The 20250-nt window shown below is 34.8% G+C and overlaps 1 protein-coding gene across 18 annotated transcripts in view; it reads left to right on the top strand.

Moving 5' to 3' along the window:
- Nucleotides 1-20163, top strand: part of Klp10A (kinesin-like protein 10A) — a 128301-nt gene extending 108138 nt beyond the window's left edge. For all 18 annotated transcript variants that reach the window (XM_067081907.1, XM_067081908.1, XM_067081912.1 and 15 more), the window contains 12 exons: nt 2760-2817; nt 2964-3119; nt 4937-5099; nt 5227-5321; nt 5464-5626; nt 9495-9741; nt 10112-10312; nt 10994-11105; nt 12259-12469; nt 15206-15335; nt 15696-15870; nt 17138-20163. In XM_067081907.1, coding sequence (XP_066938008.1) covers nt 2760-2817; nt 2964-3119; nt 4937-5099; nt 5227-5321; nt 5464-5626; nt 9495-9741; nt 10112-10312; nt 10994-11105; nt 12259-12469; nt 15206-15335; nt 15696-15870; nt 17138-17268 — 1842 coding nt within the window. In that variant the 3' untranslated portion in view covers nt 17269-20163. The remainder of the gene's footprint in view (nt 1-2759; nt 2818-2963; nt 3120-4936; nt 5100-5226; nt 5322-5463; nt 5627-9494; nt 9742-10111; nt 10313-10993; nt 11106-12258; nt 12470-15205; nt 15336-15695; nt 15871-17137) is intronic.
- Nucleotides 20164-20250: the final 87 nt, after the last annotated feature.

Genomic DNA, 20250 nt, shown 5'->3' on the forward strand with positions numbered 1-20250 from the left:
CCCCGAGAGGTCGTCACGGCATGTTTGTCACCCATGAGAGAGCAGTGGAACTTGCACCTTGGGTACTTCCCTTCCCCCCGCCTTCCTAATCTGCCCTTCCATCCTCCCCCCTCCCCTTCCCCACCCTCTTTCGACTTTGGGTCACACGACATAAGAAAGGGGAACATCGATCTCGCTGCTAAACTTCCGATCTACCGCCGTCCTGCATGTCATGAGGAAGGTAGTGTGTTTTAGGAGCTGACTCGTGCACGAGTATATGGACGACCCTTCTGCCCATTTCTCCGTTTAACATTAACTAGGATTTCCCTTCCAGTAGCGCCGACGCCTTTAGCCGTATCCGTGATGCGGCTGGAGCAGGAAAAGGTATCGTGAATGCGTGGACTGTCTTGAAATCTTGCTATTACCACCGATTGCCTATTCGTTTCGCAGTCCTGGCATACGGGGTGAGTTAGCATTTAGAGGGAACTTGGCAGGAAAAGGATGTCACGGTTTGCGTTTCTTACTATCGACGAATTTTCGTGTCGTAACCTAAGATTTCTTCCAGGATGTTAATTAATGGCTGCCTTTCAAGTTAAACTACGTTGATTCTTGGATTTGAACCAGATCACAAAAAGCTTGAGCATGTTTGGATTTGTCATTGGTAATGTTTTCAATTTTTCTTTCAATCAAAATAGATATTTTACTTTTCAAAATTGCAAGCGTTTTTTATAGCTTCCATGGATCTTGATTAGAATTTTTCCATGGCTGGAAGATTTCAGCATTGCATTAAAACAAGTTTACTGTTTAACCATTCTCAGTGCATTAAGGCTTCAAATTGCATCTCCCATAATTTTGCCGTTGCTGATGATTGATCATTGGTGTGGGCTTTTGTCCGTCCAAGTGCAACTGTGAATAATTTAGCCCGTAAGGAAACTTGCAAAAATCGTCGCCGTATTTTGATGATTGTGTAACTGTTTCCATGATGGTGAATGAGTACAAAGACCTTCATGTGTGTGTGTGTGTGTGTGTGTGTGTGTGTGTATCAAATATGCGTATTTCATCTCATCCCAAACCTTGTCACACAAGATTTCGTGGTATGAGTATTTAACTTGCTGATAGGGTAAATGAAAAAATATATATGTTTACGCATTTACAGTTATCGCACTGTTGAAATAATTGTTGCTATTTGATAAGTTGGTGTTATTTAACATTACTTAATGTAATTTTCGTGCCCATGTAATATCGGATATAAGGTAAATGCGTATAATGTGATTTGAGCTTAAATAAGTATATTTTAATCGAAATAACCCAAGAACTATGATTGGTAAACCATTTTAAACACAAGTTACTTGTAAATGAATGAGCTGTGTGGATTTAAAATTATTTAGTAATAGAACACTATAATTCATAACTTGAAGACAAAACATGTTTAAAAATGGTGGAAGTGTTGGAAGGTTTAAACAGACCATTTAATAATGCAATATTAGGGTTAACGCCAGAATGTGTCTATACAATAATTAACGTTTGGATAAAACTGTGGTAACCATGTCCGTAGTAAAATCTGTTCAGAAATGGATACAGATGGATGTTGTATGTAATACAAAATGATGAAAAATTATTTTTAGTTGTAATTTTAACATATTCACATTTTGTGTAAACAGCTTTCAAAAGCAGTTGGTTGATTTCCACAAAACAAGGTGAATGTCATCGTGAGAATGTTGCTTGTGTTTGCAGGTTCATTTTGGGTCTCGATTGACCACTTCCGCTGGTAGCTTTTATGAAAGACTTGGTTTTAGGGTAAGGTGGAATTTGTAGCCTCCTAAAATGTTAGGCTGTGCTTTGTAGTAAAGAATAATTGTGTAAATTTTTGAAGTAGTGAAAGAGCTTAAAAGATTTTTATACTTTTGTAGAGGTGCTATGTTTTATGCCTGAATTATTCAAGCATCTTGAATGTGTTGAAGTTTTTGTTGGTAAGATGGTGCTGTAAGTTCCAGATCAGTTTTTTCATTTGTTAATGGTAGGCAGTATTAAGGTTGCTAGTTTCATTCTCTGTAATGGAGATGATTTTTTTAAATGAGAAAGTTTTCCCTAAATATCTTAGAGTTTATAGTGTGTTGAAGCCAGTGTAATCATACGTTCAGATTATAATTGTGGATATGCAGCTACTATAGAGTATTAACCTTGCAAATATATCGCAGACTTTACCAAAGGTTTCGTTATGTTGAACAGCTTTTCTGTACTTGTATTGTTCAAGTTACACTTGACTTTAATGTTGACAGCAGTAAGAACAAGTTTAACCAACAAACTGCTATGAAACTGTTTGAATCATTTTGTAACAGCTTTCTAACTCTGGTAGTATGGACTGTAATTGTAGTGAACCGTATTTATTGTTAAGCACTAATATAAGATAAAAATGCAGTTGGCTTGTATGAAATAAAAAAAAAATGCTCTTGTGCTTGCTTTTTCATAAATATTTTAAGGTATTGTACCATAATTGTTGCAGAAATAAGCATCTGTTCCATTATCTTGCCATCATGGTGATAAACAGTACTCCAAGTAAATTTTTATGATGAAATCTGTCATTCCACATGACACAAAATGCATGTTTTAGTAAGTTACTGCTCCATATCATTAAAAGGTACAGTGCCAATGCTGGAAAGTGGTAATACTTTCTTGTTTCATTTGAGTTTTCCCCTCCCCTCGAGCAGGATGAGATATGCCCTATCATTTGAAATGCAACAAATTATTTTTGCCTTAACGATGCCATCTTTGATCTACAGTACTCCCGGCAATCACAGCTCAATCAGCCGTCGGCAGTTCCTGTACCTAGAAATAAAGGTAAGGTTTGTTTTTATAGTTTGGCATCGTGCATAACTACTGTATGTTAGTATATAAAACTTTGCACTTATCCAGTTAATTATTTCCTGTCAGTTTATGTATAATAAATGTGAAATGGAGAGAGACTCATGTCCTGTTGCTTTTAGATTCCAATCGTCCACGCCCTAGTTACGTAGTGAAACCACCTCAGAATGGAGAAATACGAACGAATTCCTTGCAGAACAAGATTGGTCAAACACCTGCTAGATCAACTGAAAATATATCAACATCAACAGTTAGTAAAGCAGCATCAGTACCAGCATGTAAGTTGTATTTTTTATATAAATGTCCCAAAAGTTCACAACCTTTAGGTCTTGAGTAGTAGGGGGTATTTATAAGACTTATTTTTCTATTCACTGTTTAAGCTGTAAATCCTTGATAAATCCTGCTCTTTGGAGAGGGAGTGTAGTTATGGTCATTACCCAAATGGAGATTATTTTTGCCCATTTTTCAACATAAAGAATGTCAGGGAGCAAGAATTGTAGCACCTGTTTTTTTATAAATATCGTGGCATGGGTTAACAGTACTGGTACACCAAAAGTCGCATTAAATAGTAATGTGATGATAATGGTAGTATTGGTTGTCTGAAATCATCAAAGAGGGGAGATGAAAGCTTTATCATTCTTTACTATAAAGGTACCCATGCTGTAAAGGAAAATGTTTTTATTGTATTGTAGACAAATGTATTTCATAGAAAGTTGTAATTCTTACTGTAGGGCGAGGAATTGCTGTTGCTGTAGGCACTATTGGTAAGTTGCGCATTGTTGTAAGTGGAATCTGTACTCTTGTACTGTACTTTGAAGTAGTACTATACGAGGCAAAGTATGTGACAACATTGTAAATACTGTAGTGTGTGGTCTTTAGTCAGGTAGTATATAATTTCTCTCTCTCTCTCTCTCTCTCTCTCTCTCTCTCTCTCTCTCTCTCTCTCTCTCTCTCTCTCTCTCTCTCTCTCTCTCTCTCTCTCTCTCTGTAATAAACAGGCCTCTTTGGAATTGCCTTAAGATATATAGTTGAGTGATTTCATTGATGTTTCGATCAATATTAATACTGGAAGATTATCTTGTTTTAGATTTTAGTTCTCACAGTTTCTTTTTAGAAACTTGGTGATATGGTTTCACCATTAGTGTATTTTTTTCTTTCATTGGCACCTATCTAAATTCCTGTATCTCTCTCTCTCTCTCTCTCTCTCTCAGCATGAGGGTTCAGCATCCTAAATATTATTGCAGAGAATTCTTTAATGTGTACGCAAATTTGGTTTATCCTTAAGTTTTAGGTGCTGATTATCTTTATGAAAAATGTCATGAGGGAGAAAATTCCATTACAGAGTAATCAATATCTTATGTTCAGTAAACTTTTGATAAGTTGATAGGCTTTTCTAGTTTACTGAGTTTTTTAGGTCTGACTGATAGTTATAAAATTTTAAGAAAATGGTATGCCTCGTCAACTGCATTGAAGGATAAGTATTTGTATATGAGTTCGTTGATTGCATAGTTCCTCATAGAATACCTGTAAAGGTTGAGAGTTGGTCAAGATGCAAGATTCCAGGTGCTTTATTGAGCATCATATACATCCTGGTTGAGAGTTAACAACCCTGGGATATTCTGTAACTGTGTGAGCATTGGGAATGAAAGACAGTGCGATTAAGTTTATTTGAATGAACTAGAGTGTAACATTATATGTTCTCAAGTTGTATCGAAGCACTAGAAAGTTTCCAGTCATGACACGTATTACAGTATTGTGAAAAATTTTGAGTGCCATCGTTTCAAGACTAAATGGAAGGATTTTGAGTTGGTAATCAGACAAAAAATTCTAGTGTTATTTTAGCCTGTTACATTATGACATTAACGGGTGCTCTGTATTGTGTTCTTTTTTGAGATATTGGACAATCATCTCATTGTACAGTACAGTAGTTAGAAATACATTTTTAAAATTTCTGATATACATTGTTATAAATTTGTGTGTGAATTTATTTTTGAGTTGTGCATTGAACAGAGTATATCGTGAGCTTTTTTTTGAATTGCGTATTAGCCAGAGTATAACCTTTATAATCACCTCTAACCTAAACCTTTCCCACCAGCTCGGCGACGGAGTAATGTTGTTAAAGAAGTTGATCGTATACAAAAGAAGAGAGAGGAAAGAAGGAAACAACAAGCAGAAAAGAAAGAAGAAAAGGAAGCTTTAATGAATCTTGATCCTGGAAATCCCCAGTGGGAATTCCTTAACATGATTAGAGAATTTAGGTAAGAAATATCCTAGGAGGAACCATATAGACTACATGTTACTTGCTTTAAATGTTTTATATACAACATTTTGAACTACAGTAGTTGGATAAGTACCTTATATTTATTTCATGTAATGTTATTACAGGTCGCAGTTAGAGTTTAAGACGTTAAAAGATGGAGATCCGCTGGAAGAGCATCAGATCACTGTAGCAGTTAGGAAGAGACCTCTAAACAAAAAAGGTAATACAGTACTCTACTAGCATTGTAAGTGATGATTTTCAGTGTTGTATTTGGAGATAACTAAAGAATTGAAGATTTCTGTTTAGCCTGGTTTATAGCAAGATGGAAGAAAACTATTTCTCTAAATATTTTTCTTTTTCAGAATTAAATAGGCGAGAAATTGATGTTATTACCATTCCCAAGAGAAATACGTTATATGTCCATGAACCACGCACGAAGGTAGACCTCACTAAGTATCTTGAGAACCAGAATTTTCGTTTTGACTATGCATTTGATGAATCCTGCAATAATGAATTGGTATACAAGTAAGTTTGAGTTGGTTCTAAAATTCTTTCAGTTAGATACAATAAGGCAAGCCAGTCTTTTGTCTTGATCATTCAATATCACTTGTAGTAATCCTTCAGTTATCCGGATTAACAGAGCCAAGGCCTTGTCAGATAATGACGAAATCCGCATGATGGCGAGTAAAAATCTACAGGTGTGCAAGATTCTTGCATCTCTATACCCTTCCTCAAGTTACTTGGTCAATACCACATAACCATAAAGACCAAATATGCTTATAAACAAATATCACAGTTTAAACTGAAAAATTTGTGCAAAAAGTAATTATCTACCTTATTTCCCATATTTGTAACAAAATAAGCCCCATATAAATACAATTAAGGGCATTCAAGGGCTACTTAATACCCTTCCTTACCTTACCTTGTCAGTACCACACAGCAAAACAAACTCCATAAATATGCTTGAAAATAAAAACAGCAACTCCTTTTTCACACATACTGTACTCAACACAGTTCGGTCTATGAACAAAGTTTTCACTTTGCACCAAGCACTTAATAATACATTGTATTGTTCGCAAAAAAATAAATGCCCTTTTTTCCCTTGTGTGCAACACAATATGATAGTTTACACCAGTAGTTCTTAACCTTATTACTACCATGCCCCCTCAAAGAGTTGGTCCTTCCCTCCCATGGCCCCCTTGCATCTATAAGTAAAATTCCCTCCCAGATTTAAAGAAAAATAAAAAAAAAAAAAAAAAAAGAAAAAGGGTTTTGAGGGATAGGGAGGGAGGTAAATAATTGCAAAACATGGTAAGCTTAATGAACCTTAACTAGAGTTGTAGACTGTAGGAAACTAATGTTATAAGGCGATACGTTTGCATTTTTTTTTTTAAGTTCTGAATATTAGTTCTCCACTCTTGTTAAGAGAATAACAAATATAATTAGAGAATTTTTAATTTTCCCCTAGGACTTGTGCCTCCCCCGGAAATTGCTGACGCCCACCCAGGCTTCCCCACCCCAGGTTGAGAACCACTGGTTTACACAAACAATTTTATCAAAATAACAGTTCTAATAACTGGTTAAAAATACTTTTTGACTTTTTCACTTACCTGTGTGCTCTGTTCTTGGTGCTGATGATAGCCGGACATTTTAAAGACTTTGGTTTCGATGTAAACATATCTTGTTGTTGTTTCTCTCTCTCTCTCTCTCTCTCTCTCTCTCTCTCTCTCTCTCTCTCTCTCTCTCTCTCTCTCTCTCTCTCTCTCTCTCTCTCTCAGTACTGTATATCCCTTAATAAAATATGAATTACTGATGGAAGTTCACCAATGCCTTGAATGAGTGTGTATATGTACACTTTAAAAAAGTGAAGATACAGTTTTTAATCTTGGACATATATTGCTAAATAATGAGGCATCTGCAGTTTAGAAAGGGGAGGAGCTTCAGTCTTATTGTTTTGTTTTTTGCTTCTCTCATATTTTACAGTTCTGAAATCTTGATACTGCTCTCTCATTCAAGTTGTAATTTGCAGCTTCTGAGCAAAATAAACATTTTTCCACATAATCTCTAACTTGCACATATGAATTTATGACACCACAATGAACGGAATACATAATCCTTCCATAATAAATCAAGAGTTATTTGAAATTACAATGTAATGTTATGGAGAGAGAGAGAGAGAGAGAGTTGCTGTTGTGTAAGCCTAGGCCTACATGTAGAGCTACTCATTTCATTATTCTTTTTTTTTTTTTTAGAGATTGAGCGATACTATATTTGTACAGTATGTTTTAGCAAAGACAAAATCAAACAACATCTTGAAGTTCACTCAATCATGCCTCTTGTGGATTTAAATAGATTGGGTCAACCTGCCTAGCTGTCACAACATTTACTGCCATTAATTTCAGTGACCTTTAACACCCTGAAATACAAATATGAATCTATAAAAATTAAAGAAATTATCATTACATTGCATTTATAATGGAAAACTAAATATTGCAGTTCTGATAAAAATAAAATATCCATACACTATTTTTAGATCTCTATGAGAAGTCATCTGAGAAATTCTGATTACTTCGGACATGTAAACGTTTTTGTTTTGCATATATGATATGAATTGCAAATTTTCATATTCTAGAGAAATTTACTTTTGTGTTTTCTGTGTTAAAAATTCGATGTTAAAGAAAACTGTATCTTCACTTTTCTTGATATTGTTTATCTCTTGAAAATAAAAATATTGAGAAAGTACAGTAAAAATATAGTTTGTGTAGCATAAAGTTTAAATAGTGAAGGAGCGTTTGTGTTATTGTATCTCTTTGATGTAAACATACGTCATTTATTTTTTCTCTCTCTCTCTCTCTCTCTCTCTCTCTCTCTCTCTCTCTCTCTCTCTCTCTCTCTCTCTCTCTCTCTCTCTCTCTCTCTCTCTCTCTCTCTCTCTCTCTCTCTCTCTCTCTCTCTCTCTCTCTCTCTCAGTACTTAATATCCTTTAATAAAATATTAGTTACTGCATCTTAAACATAAAAACAAAACCATAGAAGCTGAGTTAAGTCGGGTCTACCCAGCCATCTTCACCCATCATGCACTGCATCCCTACCAGCTCCCAGCCAGAGAAACTGCTCCCCAGCTCTACCAACCTTCCAAAACAACCCCTTCCCAGAGTTCCTCTATACAGTCTTACTGCCTCTCCTCTCCCATGGTGCCAGTCATCTGACCCACCCCCTACCTTGGAAACTCCTCCAGGCCTCCCCACCCCCCAATACCCTTTCTCAGTCTGTTTAGGAGTTTAAAACACAACATTTTCATTAGGCTGCAGAGGGATTGTCAACCATTGGAGAGCAGTTTTATCAAATTTTTAAAAATTTCCATATATTTCTTTGGGCCTTGGTCCCTGGAGTCTGGTTTTTCTGAATAATGAGTTCCAGATAATTGAGGGATTACTGTAATCAAATATGAGTATGTTCTGGACCTTGCAGATACTGTATAGGTTTTCACCAGTTGTGTAAGCATTTTGAGTTGAATTTAGTTAACTGGGTATCTTCAAATTTTTTCTATGGCTGGGAAGAGAAATGTTGAATTTATGTATGAAATTGGTAGTTAATACTTAAATTTATTTTACCATTTATGATTGTTTTGCAGTTTGCATGTGAAATGTTAAGAATTTTTGCTGTCTGTAAATATTATGTAAGCCCCAGATAAATATATTGTAGTTTCCTGTTGCCTCAGTTGTGTAGAGTATACCTAGCCTCTTTGTCTTCACTTTTGTATGTTCCAAATTTCACTTAGTTTTTTCAGTGTTTTCATAGGTAAACCTGAAGAGAGTAGAAATGTGGCTTGTTTGTCCCGTTTACACTACTCATTTTACCAAATGACAGCCTATAACTATTCCAAAGAAAGTGCTCTAGGTAATGCACTTTGACTTAGGATACGCTCCGTCTCTTCTTGCATGTATTCATATTGACTGTCCAATGCATTTAAATCTGATAGATTTTGTAGTCTGTGCCAGATTATTCCCTCTATTCTTCCATCCTTAGTTGTAATCTGTGCCAGATTATTCCCTCTATTCTTCCATCCTTAGTTGCGCTAGGTCGTGTACTTCTGTAGCTTTCATTCTGTGTAGTACATTAATGATTGTGTGTGTTTGACATGGATCATGTAATAGATATGGAATTCTCATTGTCTAGGTACATTTCACCTCATTATCTCTTGATGTAGTTATTTTTACAATCCTAAAGTGTACAATATTTGAGTGCTACTGTTAAATTCAAAATAATTAAACTTTACTCTTGCTTCTGAGTTTCTACTAAACACTTTACAATTTAACAGTTGAATAACAAAGGCAATATAGAATAAAAACACTTATGTACACTCCTCATTCTCTGCTCTTGTTATCTTTCAGGTACACAGCGAGACCTTTAGTTCAGACTATTTTTGAAGGTGGAATGGCAACTTGCTTTGCATATGGCCAAACGGGATCCGGTAAGACGCACACGATGGGTGGAGATTTCCAAGGAAAAAGCCAGGATTGTGCGAAAGGTGTTTATGCTATGGTAGCAAAAGATGTTTTTGTGTATGAAAAGAGTCCTAAGTACAGAAGCTTGAATCTTCAGATATCAGCAAGCTTCTTTGAGATTTATGGTGGCAAGGTGAGTTCATATTTTATATCTATATACAATACTGTAACTCTATGTTGGTTGCAATGTTTCTTTATAGTAGACCCTCAGTTTTTTAGATGCTTCAGGGTTCTGGCCTTCTGCTAAGTAACATACCCTTTAGCATAACCCATACTTGAACATTCAAGAGGTCCATCGCTAATACCAAAATGTGTCATGCTTAAACAGGTAGCATAGCAAAGAACCATCATAATGCAGCTGATAAGTAAGAAGTCTTTTGAGATCTGTTTATTATTTTCTGGGTTTGGTCACTTAGCACATTACAGTACAGGTACAGTACTCATAAATTGATTAATATTGAAATGTATGGGATTCAATAATATAAATAACATTTTATCTGCAGGTTTTTGATCTTCTAAATGATAAAGCTAAATTAAGAGTTTTAGAAGATGGTAAGAACGTTGTACAAGTTGTTGGCTTACAAGAGCGTGTTTGTGAATCGGTCGACGATGTCTTGAAGCTTATCAGCTTAGGTTCCCAAGTTCGGACATCTGGTCAAACTGCTGCAAATAACCAGTCATCTCGATCCCATGCTGTCTTCCAGGCAAGTTTACATTGTGCTTTGTATTTAATTTCTTGCAATTATGCAGTACTATGATTTGTCCTACATCTAATTATAATACTAAAACTGATTAAACCTTAGTTAGAATTTGGCATTTATTACTGCTGCAAGGCTAATATATGTGAAATATGAGATTAAAGGTGCCATATACTCTGGGTGCCTCTCTCTCTCTCTCTCTCTCTCTCTCTGTGAGCTGTGAGAATCTTGTACAGTTGTATATAAAGTATTTAATGTTTTGTATGATGCTCATATCAGAAAAATTTTTTGCTGTTTAAGGATTGCATTGGGGGAAACAAATTAATGAAGATTTCTTAAAAAAAAAAATCATCCGTATGGGAAATCGAGTAATTTGTTTAGCCCATCTAGAGCACAGCAACAATAATTACCACATTATCACTTCCTTTAATGCCATAAACTTCACTTTTGTATCAGCAGTATAGCATCTGCAGTCATCATCTCAGAAGCACTGAACAATGATTGATAAGGCTCTTATCCAGATTACGTGATAATTGCTTTGATTTTCCTCATCAGTAAATTAATTTCTGTTAGGTACTGTTTATCAAACTTGTAAAATTGAGTTTGTCCCTCTTTTCCCCCCAACCAGAAAATCGAGCATTTATTTTCCCCATTTTGTACCTATAACTGTTTTATCTTTTTTTCCAGATCATTTTAAGAAACAGAGAAAAGGCACTCAAACTACATGGCAAGTTCTCTCTAATTGACTTGGCAGGTAATGAAAGAGGAGCTGACACTTCCAGTGCCAACAGACAAACAAGTAAGTGTTGTCAGTTTCGATTGCATGTTATATTTTATACAGTATAGCAATCTTGGCTGGTTCAGGTTGATTCTCTTTCTGTTTCGGGTGATTAGTTCAGATTTATTTAAGGACAAGGACAAGAACAGGATATGAAATGTTTTTGTGCCAGTTGACAAATATGTAGTACTTTTTAGACACCACTTTTCTCAGGTGTAATTCATAAAACCTTGACTTGAGTTGGGATATTGTATAGATGTGACAGAAATGTTGCCACATTTTCCTTATACCAGGTCAAAAAGGGTAAACAGCTTGACACTTGTTCTGCATATCTAAACGTAAATTTAAAATGAGCGAAAGAACTGAAATTTGATGGCTAGTAGAGGATGATTTATAGTAAACAAAATTACAATAAATGAAGTTGAAATCATACATTAAACTGTCTTGATGACTGGGTAGGATAAGGACAATGTAGTTTTTAGTCTTCTAAATGAATTATACAAATGCCCAATATCTAGCCTAGACTCTGATGAAAATAAGTTATACAATGCGATAAAAAAATATTAATGGCTCCTTAAGTGATGGCAGATTATAAATCAAGTCAGCCTTGTCCCAGAACAGTGTTTCTTTTGGGCAGCCCATGGGAGGGATAAGTAGGATTTTATGTTGGATTAAAGAACCCCAAATTGAGGGGTGTAGGTTAACTGTAGTTGGATTATAAGTCAGGAAGAAGTTTGGCAACGTAGCTAATGACATCCATGCTCGTAGTCATTTTGTTTTCACTATAGTTAGGAAAGGATTTCAGATTAATTCATAATTTAATTTTCGTGTTATATTAATTTTCATTATTAGCTTTATGCCAGGTATTTTCTCAGTAGGGTTAGATGTGCAGTGAGCTTTCTCCCCTCTTCTTTACCTTCTGCCTGAGTTTCCATTTAGAGTAAGATTTATCTTGCCCCTTTTCTGTAAATTTTGGAACCTGATATTCATCTAGATTAGGTTTTTATAAATGCCCATTTGTCCTTAAATTTTTGGGTTATTCACACTGATCTTTGACCTGATACTGCCATACCTACAGACCAACTGTTCTCATTTTAATAATTTGCCCAGACCACTTTCAGTTCTGGTGAGTTTCATGAACAAAAGGTAGAAACTTTGCATCTTTTATTTACAGGAATGGAAGGTGCCGAAATTAACAAGTCATTGCTTGCACTGAAGGAATGTATCCGTGCCTTGGGTCGCAAGGGAGCGCATTTACCATTCCGGGCATCAAAGCTAACTCAAGTTCTTAGGGATTCCTTTATTGGAGACAAAAGTAAAACTTGCATGATTGCAATGATCAGTCCCGGTATGAGCTGCTGCGAACATACGCTCAATACACTTAGGTAAGGATGTTAATAGGGTTTGTAATGGGATGATCCCAGAAATATTGGGAGTCATTTTTGTTCAATTTTTTATGAAGGTTTTGATTTGTCACCTTCAACCTTATGAGTTTGATTTTTTTTTTATCTCCTATAAGGTTATTATGTGGTGATTAACAGGAAAATAGAATAGGAAGAGTGTGATATGGTTATTTAAGAAATTTATCATAGTTTTGTGCATCTTACTTATATTTTTAGGGTCTCATTATAGTTGGTCCCCAAACGGTAGATTATACTCAGATAATGAGTGTCATTAATAGTTGTCATGTAGGAAAATGTTTACTGTATATTTAAATCAAAAGTATCAAATGTTGAAGGTATTCAATTTTGGCAAATTTTTGCATCTTTTCTCACATAATTGTCAACAAAGTTTGAAAAGTAATCTGTTGCTGATAAAATAGTTCAGTGTCAGATTTTATCACATGTACAGTCAAATTCAATCTTTTGCCAAGATTCCTTGTTCTACTATTTCAGTAAAGTGCACATTAGTTTCTAATATGAGTCATTGTCTGCACTCTTGAATTTAACTTTACAGGCTTATCCTTTGGTGAAGGTGAGCTTAGCAAAGGCTCTCAAGCTACAAAACCCTAGTACTCATGTATTTATAAATTTTAAGTTGACTTTCCCCTGCTCTAATTTATTTATTGCTCTGTTGTAGGATTTCTTCCTTATCAGATTTTTTATTATATTATCCCATGTGGACACATCCTGTAGTGTATTATAGGCTTCATTTAGTATCTCTGTGCTCTTAATAGCTTTATTTCATTTGGCCCTTTACTTTTTACTCTTATATACTTCCCTCCCAGCTTTTTAAGTTGAGCTTCTTGCTTCAGTTTCCATCTCTTATTTTTAAGAAAAATTCTGCAGTCAAGCCCTGTTTGTCTAGAAATGTTACCTTCATTTAAATACTTTACAAATACTAAAAATTTATTTACATGCTGTGTAATGACTCACTCATGACTTAATGGCTGGATCCTCCAGAAACCTCTCTTCAAGTTAACCTTCAAAGATTAGATTATATTGAGATCCATTGTCAAGGGAGAGGGGAAAAAACAAAAACCACCATGGTCATCCATCTAATAATTAGCGTTGCATTTAGCCTCTGCTCTGCAGTCATTTAAATGGTGGGATGCTGTATGGATTTTATTTGGATTTCTATCTTTCTCATGACAGACTGTTTTTCAAATTTTTATCACATATTCCCATGGAAAAGTTTGGAATGGCACAGATATGAAGGTGGTTGATTTTAGAAATTAGTTTGAGACCACCTAATTGCATTCTTTATTCTTGCAGTTTTGCTAGGATATGTCGTCAAATGAAAGATGAAAATTGGGGTAAGTCAAAGAAGTTGGACATTAATGAAGAGAGAAAAAAATAAAGGAAAAGTAAAAGGTTGGACCAAAGGGATGTTAAGAACCTAGCTACCATCATCAGTGTGCAAATCAATATATTGTTTAATAAACAGTTGGCACTTTTATCACTCAATTCTTCTGCTTTGCTAATCTTCTGTCCCAGTAAATTTTTTTCTTTATATCTTGGGTTTGTTGTATATTTTACTTTTGTAATTGACCTTAGGTTACCTTAGACTGTGCTGCTGTTAGAGTACTGTTCTCCAGTGTGGATGCCTGCTTCTGCCAGAGATTTATCTTTTAGATACAGTGGTTTGTGGTGGTAGGTGTCTGTTTCCTAATAGTAGCAGTTATGACTTGGACCGTAGACAGATGGTCTATTGTTTGTCACTTTTTCATAAGTTGTATTTCAACAGATCTTTCACTTAAACAATTTATCCCAGATCCCGTTTACCTGCCGAGAGAGAGCAACCAGATTCGCTGGACAGCATCACCAACATGCAGTAAATGTGCCTCAATGTCAAACTTCTCAGTTCCAGAGGTCCTTTATTCCTCACACCATTGGACTGTGGAACAGCCTCCCAAAGGATGTTGTGCAATTGGAACTTGAGAAGTTCAAGCGAAGATGCAATGCATTATTGCCCTAATACTATTCTCCTTGCATTTTAATACATTTTTATCCATTTATTAATCTATTAATTTATTTTTTTTAATAAGTAGGTTCTCTTTTTGTATTTCCCTTTACCTCCTCTTACTTGTTCCTAATGAACATCATATTCTTTGGAAGCTTGAATTTTAGGTCAGTGGCCCTTGTGAGCTTGTTCCATATAAATAGGTTTAGGTCAGTGGCCCTTGTGAGCTTGTTCCATATAAATAGGTTTCATCTTCTGAATATAATAATAATAATAATAATAATAAAATTCACAGCTCTGATGTGTAGTTTGTGGATTTTTTTTTTTTTTTTTTTTTTTTTTTTTTTTTTTACACATTCTTTCATCTGTATTAATTGTAGTGTACATTGGTTGTGGATATATTGAAAGTGTCCATAGTTCTATTTATAAATTTTCCAGATATTTTCTGATAAAATAAGTTGAATAATTATGAAATATGAGAAAAACTAAAGATAAGAAAATTGACTGATACTCGGTTACTGGGACCTGGAATTCAGTGATAAGGAGTGGAACAAACTCTCTACCTCCTTTTCCATGGTAAATGATTATTTTATAATGTAATAGGTCATATAATAACATCATTTTGATCAGTACATCTTTTACTTGGGCTTTGATTTGAATTCATAGCACACATCGAGATAGCTTTAGACAATTCGGTGAAGTATGTCATTATTTTTCAGATATGCAGACCGCGTAAAGGAATTGGGTGTTTCAGATGAATCCAGTCAAGAAGGTAAAACTCCAACAGAGAAAGAACCCAATGAAAATGGTACTAGTGATCCTGATTATGCCAGGCTGTCATCCCTTAATGTAAGTATTTTTATATCAGATTTTTGTGTGACAGGTTTTGTCTTTTCTCCAGAATTTAACTTTGCTCTAGCATTGGAGCTACCATTGTCACAATTATTGTAAATTAGGAAATAAATTTAGTTCACAATTGATAAAACAACAGTGAAGACTACATCACCATTCTGGCATATACGTATTAGCTTTGCATTCTTCAAAAAACTTTTTCTAAATACAGTAGAACTCAAACTTAGAGTATGTAGTCATTTATGCTTTCTCTCAACACGACCCTTACAATATAACACAAATAGCATGCAAATGCTCTATTTTTTATTTTTGTCTGACTTGAATTATTCTTATCATAATGAGGTCCTCTGCTTGCAGGAAAATGAAATGAGTGCAGATCAGCAAGCTTTCCAAGTAGCCATGAGTGCTCTGCAAGAAGCTGAGGAAGAAGTAGTTGACTTGCATGGACAATACTTTACTCACAGAGACAAAATGGACAAAATGCTAATTCCTCTTTATCAGATGACAAATGAGGTTGACTATGATGTTGATGGTAAGTTGAAGTTTTTTGTACATTGTTAGGTGATGAGAACAACGAAGATTGATATTTTACAAATGCATTTCATTTTTATTTCTTGTCCAGTATTATGAATAAACTCAAAATGCCCATGTAAATTGTCAAACTACTTTCCACAAAACCTATTAGTAATGTGAAAGAGGCAAGTAGCAGAATGACAGAAAAATATACAGTAAATACATACATGCACACTGCATCAAAAGTGTACACTGCCATTCTCGGAACTTCTGTGATTTTTATTGTGACAGTGAGGAATTGTCCTCCCTGCTGTAGATATTAATGCTGTAGTAGCATTATAGACATTAGTATCCATAGTACTACGGTGAAGACAGTTCCTCGATTTTAAAGTGAAATTAACAAAAGTTTTAGTGGACATTTGGAGAGCTTTGAACTTCAGTAACAATGGATGGATTAACTATAGCGATCAGAATCAGTTAAGGGGATGGTGGACTTTCTCAGGTAAATTTAATTGTAAGTTTCAGTTAGGAGGATGAGTTCAGAATTTTCCCTTCCTTGGATTATGCACTAACATCATGTTGTAGGCTCTCTAGCCTCTACTTTTATGATGCTGCCCTTGTGTGACTCAGAGACATCAACTGGCATTTTTGAAACTCTCTCTCTCTCTCTGTGTGTGTGTGTGCTTGTGTGGTTTTGTACCCTTCATTTTCTTTGTACCTTTTCTGTACATTGATGAATTATTTTATAGTATATTTAATGTGCGTCTTTGCATAATTTTGCTTTTTGTCCTTTCACACTTTCAACTTAATGGTTTGGAGCAAATAACTTTAGTAGGTTCTTCTTCTTCTTCTTCTTCTTCTTAAGAAATACTCATAGGAGCCTGGGTCTTGAAATGGCAAAACAAATCCACAGTTATGTATGGGTACAAATATATTTAAAAATAAATCTATACAGAGAGCTTTCGAGAGTTGGTTTGATTCCTTTTGGAAAAGGGGAATCGAACAGATTCCCAAAAGCCAAATTATAGATGTATTTTTAAATATACTGTACAGTATTTGTACCCGTACATAACTGTGGATTTGTTTCTCCTTCAAAAGGGAATCAAACAGATTCCTGAAAGCTCACTGTATAGATTTATTTTTAAATATATTTGTATCCATACGTAACTGTGTATTTGTTTCTCTGTTAATAATTATTATTATTATTATAATATTAGGTGGTTTAACTAGACCACTGAAGGAAAATATGGTAATGGCAGATAGATGATTAGGACTTTACTTTTCAGCATACACCCAGCAGCTAGAAGATGTGGTATTAGAAAATTTGGAATGGTGGACGCAGCTACAGAAACGTGTTTTGAAACTAAGACTTCAGCTGGAAGAAGAAGAAAAGCTGTCACGACGTCAACAGCAGTAATCATCATTAGAAGAATCCATCCATATATAACATACTGGGCTGTGTACATAAGTTTATACAGCCACAATGTTAAAAACTTCTTGAAATTATTGTTTTTATTAGTCACAAAACTTTTTTTTATTTATTAAATACAGCTGTAAGTCAATCTTGGTTTAAACTGAGATTTGGGAGAAAAGCTAACACTTAACCCACTGCAAATTTAGCATTGACTCAAGGTGATGAACAATATTTTGTTACGGAAAGTGTTTCCTGCTGGACTTCAGTACTGATGACTTGCAATTTGCATTGATTGACATTTATATGTTGTAAGTAAAGATCTCCAGTCATAATATCTGTTGAACATAAAAAACGAAGTGGTCACTCAATGGTTAAACTTACCAACTAACATAGAATTGTTATGGACATCACAGAAGATATGGGAAGAGTATGGAATTCATCTCTTTTGGTGTGTGTAGATTTTATGTAGTAGGTAAGTTAACTGTTACTAACAGCATTTGCATAGCAATATGATTGCCTGCATTTTGTCTTTTCGATACTGTATAAGTTAAAACTTAAAGAATAGGGAATGTAAGTTCCTATCCTAGTCGGTAGTCATAAAAGTATCAAATGGCTGGATCAGTTTTGACTGGAGTTGCTTTTTATTATTTTTAATTTTTTTTATTTTAATAATGCAGAATAATGCAGATTATACTGTTATCAGTACAGAGATTGAATTAGGTTTGTAATCATGATATGATGAATACTCATCTTGAGAGTTGGCTTACATGGAATATATAATGGCATCTGCACACAGCAATGCATATAGCTCAATGCGGGCCGCAAACACCACAAACCAAAGCTGCTTCTTGCCGTTCAAGTGTTAGCGGCTTCCAAGCATTTTCAACCAGATGCGTTATTCCTACACTAAGCGTACGTGTGGTACTGGCCCAGTTCACTGTAAAATTAAGTAGTATTGTGATATTTATTATACGTTTTAAGATTGCTCCAAGTGATGCAGGAATGGAATGTGAAGATTAGTGCTCAGATTTTTGTTGGAAAGATAATTCCATATATGAACATTATTATGAAGAAATTAAAAATTAAAAGGCTTCCTTGTCTTGTATGATTTACTGTGATTCACTTCATTGAAATTTCATATTTCTTTTTTAATCTCAAAAAACTATGCATTACATTAAGCCTTGTCATCGTGAATCTTAGTGTTTCCTATAAGGCAAATTAGTTTTACCACTGCACTAGTAGTGCAGTTCCTGTCACTCATACAACTTATATAGAGCAATCCTTCTCATTGCTGAGTTATTAATCTCACATATGCTCCACATTTTGTAGGTCTTTAATGTATTAAATGTTGGTGATATATCCTGTGATGTAGAAGATCAAAAACTGGTTAATGGAAGAGCTATTGTGAATTTTCTATCACACTGTGATTGTAATAACCTTTGAGAAGCATTGCAGTAGTGAAAATATATGTATCAGATAGCAGTCACTAACATTCCATATCATCTTGCAGTCGTCTGATTTGGGATGTGGATCATGTTTCTTTAAAATGCAGATTCCGTGACTTCCTACATTTTTTTTCCAAATTAACTAATGTTACATGGGAAATGGAGTCGGCAATATATTATTTAAAAGGATGCTAGCAAATATGTTATAGCTAAACTTTGTGAGGAGGAAAACCAAACTAGTTGCTCTGTATCAGAGCACCCTTAGCATATTAATCCAGCGTGTCAGCAGTGAACCGTTTTGTCCATATAAAGCATTTTATGTTCATGTAAATTTCATTTTTTTTTTTCTTTCTTTTTTGTTAATGCTGAAAGCTTCATTCAGTTGTTGGTTCATCCATTAGATGAATTCTGCCTCATGCTTAACCAGTGCTGCCAAAGTATTCACACTGGTGTCAACTCATTCATAATGAAGTCCACTATTTTGTATATAATAGGATGTATAAAGAGAAATGCAAGTAACTAAATTGTAATCACCATTACTCCCTCCGTAGAAATGATCTTGGGGAACTACCTTTACTTAGTAACTTCACACTGTGTAACTTGTGTATTGTCTGGAGAATCTTGTATTATCTGTCATTTTCCGAGTTACCAATTTTTCAATCACTTTGCTCTGGTTGTTGAACAATAGCCAGTATCATTGTGTCTTGAATAAATTCCATTTGATGTGTATCCCTTATCTTTTCTATTCTTGGAGGTTGTCAACACAATCCTCTGCTTCTGGAAATGCAGGTTACTTTTTTGTGTGGGTGAACAATTGGAAATTGGAATACAGTACTCAGTTGAATCAGAATACTGCACTTTTTTCCAACACTTTTTTTTTTTAATTTTTGAACTATAGCTTGATTCAGTTTCAAAGACTGTTGACGGTACCAGTAAGACATGACAAGCTTGCTGACTGGCTTCAATTATTCTTGCTCATAATAATCATGCCTTTCAGGGTTGAGATTATAATTTTAACGTATCTACAATACGAGCAAAATTAATCGCTGCATAGTTTATATATGCTTCATAATGTTGGCAGACCTTGTATATTTATCGATTGTTGGTGCTTAAATGGTAGCAGGTCATTCATCATGCTCTGGACTTTTATTGTTTTATTTTATTACTTCATGGACACAGAAAATTTGTGTGGTATGAAGTGGAGTTTTGTGTTGAACAATGGAAGAGCAGGGAGTGTTCTGCTTCTTAATGTGTGATTTCTTTGTAAATTTCTTCTAGGATTATTTTTTTACAATAAACTAGCATGTCATAATATCCAGGTTTTTTTATGCTTACGTATTTTGAAAGAAAATGTGTAGAAAACAGGATAGTGATAATACCTGTGAATATCAATGTTGCAGTTTTATGAAGTTCTCTTTTTAACACATAAATAAAAAGCACAAATGAAATGGTCTTCCAAAGTTTTGTCTTAATCCTTTATTAGCTTGTATTTCAGGTTCAGTCATTGTCTGACACTAATATTGAGCAGGCACGTTTAATA

Source organism: Macrobrachium rosenbergii, chromosome 37 (genome assembly GCF_040412425.1).
Source record: "Macrobrachium rosenbergii isolate ZJJX-2024 chromosome 37, ASM4041242v1, whole genome shotgun sequence".
NCBI classification, from domain to species: Eukaryota; Metazoa; Arthropoda; class Malacostraca; order Decapoda; family Palaemonidae; genus Macrobrachium; species Macrobrachium rosenbergii.